This window comes from Fonticula alba, assembly GCF_000388065.1.
Source record: "Fonticula alba strain ATCC 38817 unplaced genomic scaffold supercont2.1, whole genome shotgun sequence".
In the NCBI taxonomy this organism is placed as follows: Eukaryota; order Rotosphaerida; family Fonticulaceae; genus Fonticula; species Fonticula alba.
Genome location: NW_009242971.1, coordinates 3,402,420 through 3,410,034, shown reverse-complemented (window position 1 = coordinate 3,410,034; position 7,615 = coordinate 3,402,420). Strand labels below are relative to the sequence as shown.

At 67.8% G+C, this 7,615-nt stretch overlaps 2 protein-coding genes across 2 annotated transcripts; both read left to right on the top strand.

Moving 5' to 3' along the window:
• Positions 1–1,490: 1,490 nt before the first annotated feature.
• On the top strand, positions 1,491–5,102 carry H696_00728 (hypothetical protein). Its single transcript, XM_009494611.1, has 5 exons — positions 1,491–1,694; positions 1,864–2,005; positions 2,099–2,396; positions 2,584–4,175; positions 4,360–5,102. The coding sequence occupies exons 1-5, from the start codon at positions 1,642–1,644 to the stop codon at positions 5,008–5,010; spliced, it is 2,736 nt and encodes a 911-aa protein (XP_009492886.1). The 5' UTR covers positions 1,491–1,641; the 3' UTR covers positions 5,011–5,102.
• Positions 5,103–6,465: 1,363 nt separating this feature from the next.
• Positions 6,466–7,599, top strand: H696_00727 (hypothetical protein; the record flags this gene model as incomplete). The annotated part of the gene is made up of 1 exon (XM_009494610.1): positions 6,466–7,599. The coding sequence occupies one exon, from the start codon at positions 6,466–6,468 to the stop codon at positions 7,597–7,599; it is 1,134 nt and encodes a 377-aa protein (XP_009492885.1).
• Between the last annotated feature and the right edge of the window lie 16 nt (positions 7,600–7,615).

The window sequence follows — 7,615 nt, the reverse complement described above, 5'->3', positions numbered from 1 at the left end:
CCGAGGGAGGCGAATCCGGGTTGAATCGGGGTGCAGGCACACAGCCACGCAAGGGGAGGCGGCTGAACGCCCGGGGGAGGGGGGCGGGGCAGACGAGCCACGGGCCCTGGGGGTCCACGGCCCGGCAGGGAGGTGTCCGACGTTTTTTTTTTTCTTCTTCTTCCTCGCCCGTCCCCCTCGCTTGTTCGGATGTCTCTGCCTTGGACCCCCCTGGGAGGATTGTTGCGCGCCGGGCCCGCCCTTAGGCCTCGACACGCACAACCGTGCCCCGACGGACCTGTGCGTGCAATTTGGCGGAAGACAAAGAGCTAGGGCGAGAGACAGAGAAAAGGGCATGAACCCCAGCAACCCCAGCCCCGTTGTTGATGGCCTGCCGGCGGGGGCTCCCGGGTGCGCCCAGGCGAGCGACGGAGGCGGGGGGCGGCGAAGACGGGCCAGGGATGGGCGACCGGGTGCCCCTCCCCCCCCCCAAGATGTAATATATCCCCGCGAATATTAAATTAGTGCTTTCCCTCGGGGGGCGGAAGGGGGGAGGGGGGCGGGGGGGCGTGGGCGCGGGGCACCAAGCACCGACTCCGGGCACTTTCATTTCCCCTCCCCAGTACCCGTTTCGGTAGCACCCAGCAGGCCGAGGGAGAGTGCTCTCTTCCTCTCTCTCTCTCTCTCTCTCTCTCTCTTTCTCTGGCAACGGCCCCAGCTGAGGCCCCCCGAGCAGCCCCCCCGGGGGAGGGGGGGCGTGGGGGCGTGGGGGCGGGGGCCGGGAAGAAGCAGGGCAGGCCTCATCCACGCCCCAACCACCACCCGCGCCCCGCCGGGCGGCGGCGGGGGGGGCGGGGCCGATCCGCGTCGCACACCAATTATTGCCTCTTCCTCTGCCTGCCTCGGCGCCGCGCGCTCATTTTCGCATGCACGGCGCGTCTCCCCTCGGTCGATTGCGCTGGGCGCGCGGCCGGTGAATGTCGTTTCATTTCATTTCCGCGGCGACCAGTCCCCCCCCCCCACCCCCGGCTTCCCTGGCCATCATCACATCAGTCCGATTGTCCTCCGGTCGTAGTGGCTGCCGGCATGTGCGCCGACGAATCCCGCCTCCCCTCCGGCGGGGGGGGGGGGGGGGGGGCGAGAGCAAAGAAGGAGCTCGCGCACCCGTGTCCCCGGTGTCCCGTTGGGGGTCGGCCCGGGCCCGTGAGGGCCCGGGCGCTACGGGATGCAAATCATCGTGCATGGCTCCGATGCACCGGTTCCCCACCGCCCCCTTGTGAAGACCCCGCCCGGCGGTGGCCACAAGCACACGGCCGGGAGGTGTGCATCAGCCACAAGTACATCATTTTTTTCCCTCCCCCCTCGCCGCCCCGCATCTCGCCGGTCGACAACTGCCCCCCCTCCCCCTGTCCCTTGTAGCCACACACCTTTCCCCCCCCCCTCTGCACACGTCCCTCCCGCCCCGGCGCGCCCAGTCCCCCCCGCCTGGTCCCGCCCCGCTGGCAGCGCTTCCTCCCGCCCTCCCCTTCCCCCCCCCCTTCCCATCCCCTGTCTCGCCGTTGCACCTCTCGTCCGCGCCATTCCGGAGCCGTTGATTTCGCCACAGTCCCGCCGTCCCCGAGCCCTCTTGCAGCGCCCACCGTCGGCCTAACTTCCCAAGTCATGGCTGCTCCAGCGATCAAGTCCTCCGACCAGGGGCTTATTGCAGGCGTCAGGTGCGCCCACTCTCCGCCTCTCCATCTGCCACCCTCCCGCTCTTCCTACCCATGATGGCGTTCCCCCTGTTCCTCCCCCCCCCCTGTCCTCCCTCACCCTTCTTCCTCCTTGCCACGCTGTAATCCTCCTCCCCCCACCCACCCACCCACCCACGCCATCTTGTCCCAGCGCTCCCGTCCGCGACTCCTTCTTCGACGCCATCGCCGAGGATGACACGGATCTCGTCGAATCGATGTTGATCAAGACCCCGAACCTGATCCGCACCACCAAGCTCGGGGCCCAGTATTATGAGGATGACATCGTGCTCGCCGTGCGTCTGTCCCGTTGCTCGCCATCGCGTGGCACATGCCCTCTCTGCCGCTTTTGCTGATTTCCCCCCCCCTCCCCCCCTTCCGGCACACAGCACCAGCTCCTCGGCGAGACGATCGGCCCTCTGAGCCCCTTTCAATATGCCCTGCTGACGGGCTCGGAGGCCACGGCCCTGCTCCTGGCCCTGCGGTACTGCGAACCGGAGGACCTCCACCGGCGCTGGGGCGTCCACAATACCAATCTCCACTTGGCCGCCTTTTCCGAGATGACCGAGGTTGTTTCGCTCCTCCTGGCTCGCGGCGCCGAGTGTTATGTGCGCAACCGACGCGGGCACATCCCGATTGATTGTGCCCTCAGCGATTCGGTTCGCCAGGCTTTCTTTGCCAACGAGTGTGCGTCCTCCCCCCCCCCCCCCCCCCTGGGCCCTTTTCCAGGCCGGCCACTACGCCCGGCCCTTGGCTTCCCTTCACTTGTCCCCCCCCCCTGTATATAAGCCCCTTTTAACACCCCCTTCCCCCTTCTACCTCCCCTCTCTCGCCATGCATCGCGTGACGCGCGACATGCGTGCCCCATTTACAGGGGATGACGACGAGTCCGAGTCCGATCACTCGACACAGGGCACCGCCCCCGGGACCCCGGTCAAGTCTACAACCAGCTCCGGCGGCGCCGTGACCACCCCGAAGACCACGCCGACCGTTGGGACCGTGGCCAAGGCCGTGGCCTCCAGCAATGCTCCCGCGGCGGCATCCATCTCCGCCTTCAAGGCCTCCGGGACCCTGCGGTCCCCGAGCTCCATCTTCCGGCTGTCAGCCAACTTCGGCGGCGTGGCCAATGGCGCCGGGGCGGCTGCCTCGCGACCGGCTCCCCCCCTGGGCAGCTCGTCGGCCGCCGGTGCTGGGGGAGCCCCCCCGGCCGGGGCCGCGGCCAATGGCTCCCAGCTCACCCTCAACCTCCCCTCCATCAAGTCCAAGATCTCGGCCTATGAGCACATTACCGCCGTCACGGGCATTGCCTCGCGCCCTCAGCCGCCCACCCCGTTGTCGGACTCGCCCACGTCGCCGGTCCTGCCGACGGCCGATGCGGCCGCCGCTTCGGCCGCCGCTTCGGGGGTCAAGGTGACCCTCCCCCCGTCGGCGAGCGCCACTGGCACCTCCTCCTCCTCCTCCTCCTCCTCCGCTGCCGCCGCCGCCGCCGCCGCCGCCGCCACTGGCCCCACCGTCACTGCCATTCCCACCACCCGGGCCACCACGACAGACTTCCCCCACTCGTCCACCTGTGTGCCGTCGGTTGTCGCCGCCTCTGCTGCGGCTTCCTCCGGCAGCCAGGCCGAGGCCGGGGAGCAGCAATACCAGTCGCACCCCCCGCCCGGGTCGCCGCCGTCCAAGCCCATCATTGCCCCGCTGGAGATTGCCTCGCCGGCGGCTGTGCCGGTGACCACCACCGGCTCGACCCCGGTGGCCATCCCCACGGTGTCGGCCACCCCCAACTCCCCGAGCGTCGGGTCGTCCTCCCCGCGGCCGACGTCGGTCGATCTGCCCCCCGGCTCGCCCACGCACTCGACCCGGCTCGGGGCCCGGCGCAACAGCATTTCCTCGCCGCCCACGGTGTCCGTGGCCCGGCATTGCGCCCTGGCGGCATCCAAGCGCGAGCAAGATCGCAAGCTGGCTGACAGCCCCACCTCCGAGGCGGTGGACCTCAACCCCGGCTTCATGACCCTGCACTACCAAAAGGATCGGCCCATGCCGGAGCCCCGCGGCGGGTGGAAGCCCCATGACCCGGCTCGCCGGCCGGCTCGGTCGATCGCCAACTGGAATCGCTCGGCGGCCACGGCCTCCCTGTCGGGGATCGGGTCCGGGCCCTCGCTGCGGGAAATCCACGCAGCACATCAGCTGCCCGGTGCCGGTGCCACGGCCACGGCATCCCCTTCCGGCAAGGTGTGCCTGTCGGACGGGTCGCCGGTTCCCCCGTCGCCGGTGGCATCGCCCATCGGATCGCCGCGCAATCGCCGCATCCACTTCGAGGATCACCATGTGTATGTGGATGCCATCCGCTTTGCGCCCATCTACGAGACCCTCGATGACAATGGCGACCCGGTGCCCTTCACCCCGACGCCGGATTTCAAGCTCGTGCGCGATTGGATTGCCTCGCGTCGGGCCAGCCCAAATGACCAGGTCCGTGTCTCCCGTGCCATCCCTCCTGCGCACACAATGCCCCGGGATATTCCCCCCCCCCCCCCCCCCCCCCCGCTCCTCCTCACCTTTCCCCGGCTGCCTTCTGACTTTCCTCTCGCCCTCCCCCCTCCCCTTCCTCCGGGGCTTTCCCTGGCGCCCGGCTGCCATGGATGGATGGCGACAGAGCTTCAGCGGTCTTGCGGCCTTGCACTACGCCGCCGAGGCCGGGGATCTGGACTTCTGCAAATTCCTCATCCAGCATGGGGCCGATCCCAACATCTATGATGTCGATGGGTGGACTCCCCTGCATACGGCTGCCCTGATGGGGCATCTGGAGGTCATTCGCTTTTTGGTGGAGGAGTGCAACGCCGATGCCGGGATCCTGAATAACGAAAACAAGACCGCCTATGATGAGGCCGAGGATCCGGACATCAAGGCCTACCTGTCGCCACTGTACAGCCCCGGCGCCGGGAGTGACAGTGACACCGAGGCCGAGTCCTCGGCGCCGGAGGACCAAATTGCCGCGGCGACCGCCGCTGCGGCTCGCATGCTCCACGCCCCCTCGAACACCGGTCTGACGGCCACCTCAACTGGCCTGGTGCGCCGGGTGTCGACGGTCTACCGTCTGGGCCCGGCCACTGGTGGGTCATTGGATGAGGCGGCTCAGCGCCAGGTGCAGCATGACGAGCAGCAAGCCGCCGCGGTTGCCGCCGGCGAGCAGCCTGCCCAGCCGGCTCCGAATGTCGGCCGTGCGACCAGGCAGCCGTCCGGTCTGGCTGCCGCGCGGGCCGCGGCTGCCCGCGCGGCTGCCGCAGCCGAGGCCGGGTCCACATAATGCTTGGCGCGGCCCCGCTGTGCTTCTGCGTGCCAGCCCATCGCGGCGCGCGCATGTCCCCCTCCCCCCACACGCACACACACGCACACACACCACACACACATCCCTCTCTGGTGATCGAGCTTCGCCGTTCTCCATCCTCCCCTCTCCCCAGTCTCTGCTCCTCTCTCTTTCCCCCCCCCCCATCCCCCTCCCTCCTTCCTCGTGTCTGCTGCCCAGCACGCGTGGCGCATGCGCATGGCATGTCCATTTGCGTCCGTACAGAGCATGCATCTCCCTGTGCATATGCAGCGCTTGGTCGGTCGCAGCAGCAGAGGCGGCACCGGCGCATTGGAAAGGTCACACACCTCCCTCCTCCTCACTGGGAGGGGCGCGCGCGCGCGCGTGAGAGTAGTAGAACGCGCGCGATCTCCCCCCTCCTTCCTCGGCATAGCGAGGCGAGAGCGAGCAGAGTAGAGAACCCCTGGCGGGGCAAAATGCCCACACGCAGGGCAAAGAGACAGTATTGGCCGAGGGGCTGAGGAGGGAAGCATGTCTGGCATCTCTGCGAGCATCCCTCTCGGCGGCCACCTGCATGCACGATCGCCGTCGCGAACAGCGGGCGCACTGCTCCTGGGATGCATATGCACTGCCCCCCCTCCCCCCCCCTCCTCTCTCTCTCTCTCTCTCTCTCTCTCTCTCTTCTCCCTTATCGCTCTCCATCTCCCCTCCCCTTCCTCCCCCCCCCCTCCATCGACGCACACACATGATCCCCACTCCTTCTCCCCCTCCCCGTCCCTCTTCACATCTGGTGCCCCACACACATGTCTTCCTTTCCTCTCCCTCCCTCTCTCTCTCTCTCTCTCCTACACCACCATCTCGCCCCACATCCACCCTCCACTCGCCCCTGCCCTCCCATCTCCCCTCTCCCACCCCACCCCCCCACCCCCCGTTGAGATGGCGTGTGTCCTTGTGTCCTTGTATAAATATAGTTTTACATCACGTGTCGCGCATATGTAGCCGGCTAGTCACATGTCCATACCGCCGCACCATCTTTTTTTGCGCGCGTGTGAAGTTGGTTGCATCGAATCGTACGCAGCGCCGAACATGTGCGTGCGTGTGTGTGTGTGTGTGTGTGTGTGTGTGTGTGTGTGTTGCACCTCCCCCTCTCCAGGGCCTTCCGGTCTTCTTTGGGTGGGCTCGATCGCGCCCCTGCCCCTGTACTCTCTTCGCCGAGCATGTAGGAGAGGCCACCTGCGCACCCAGGAGGGAGGGAGAGCGCGAGAAGGGGAGAGAGAGAGAGAGAGAGAGGGCGGCCCAACTTGGTGCAGGATTCAAAGGCACCCCCGGGCCCCGGACACACACATTATCCCAGTCTAGCCCTCCCCCTCTTCTTTTCTCACCCACCCCCCATCCCCCACCCTCCCTTCCGTTCGTCCTCGCTTCTCCTCTTCCCCCCTCCCACGACGCCCACACATGCCTGCTACCGAGGGTGATCCTTTCCTCCAGCCTGGCTCTCGCCCGCGGAGCCACTTCAGTGGCTCCTCCACGACCGAGGGGCTGCGGGAGGCGGTGCGCGCGCTCGGTGAGTGCCTCCTCCAGGCCGGCCCCTATGCCGGGCTCTTTGGACTTGGGTCCACGCTGCTGGTGTCGGCCACGCCCTACGGCGCGTCCACCATCCTGGCGCGAGTATTCTACCGGCAGACACTGGTGGCATTGATTCCCTTCAGTGCCTTCTTCGTGGCGCAGCAGGTCCTGTCGGTCCCCCTGTCGGATGGCCTGGATTCCGGATCACTCAAGTCTCCCCGGCTGGCGGTTGGCTTCGGGGAATTCCCGCCGCCCGGGACCCCGGCGCCGGATCCCCTGCCGGCCGACGAGCGCATTTACTTCTCGCGGCTGCAGCTCTTGCGTCACGATCTGCACCACCGCTTCAGCAGCATCCTCCTATCACCGCATTACAATGCCGCCGCCAATGCCACAGCCATGGGCTTGTGCTTCGGGCTGCTGGCACACCTGCAGCAGGCATCTCGTTCGCGCCAGGCGCTGGCCGTTCAGGCCGGCCTGGCCGGGGGTCTCCTCCTGACGTACACCTCGTACCACCTGCATGAGCGCGAGCGCCAGGCCGAGCGGCGCCAGCTGGCCGAGCAGGAGGCCCTCGAGCGCCAGGCCGCCGAGCACGACCTCGGGTTGACCCCCGTTGCCCCGGTCCCCAACAAGCCAAACGCTTTCGGCGATCTCTACACCGACCAGGACATCACTTCCCCCCTCCCGCTGGATCGGTTCTTCTGGCTGCCCGTGCGCTTCGAGAGCCGGGACAAGCCGACCCTGAACCTGGAAAGTCGCGATCCCCTAGATCGGGCGCCGATCCTGATGGCCGAGATTTTCCAGCACTCCCGCGATGGGTCCCTCCTGGAGCTGGAGCCCATCTTCCCGGCCACGCGCAAGCGCATCCGTGCGGCCAACCAGGCGCTGGCTGATCTGCGCGCCGAAATCCTGGCCCTGGATCCGTCCATCGCGGGGCTGGTCGCCGAGGAGATTGCGGCAGCCGAGGCCGTTGCAGAGGCCGCAGCGACGGCCGCGGCCGAGCCTGCCGCCGAGGCCTCCTCCTGAAGGGAATCCCCCCCCC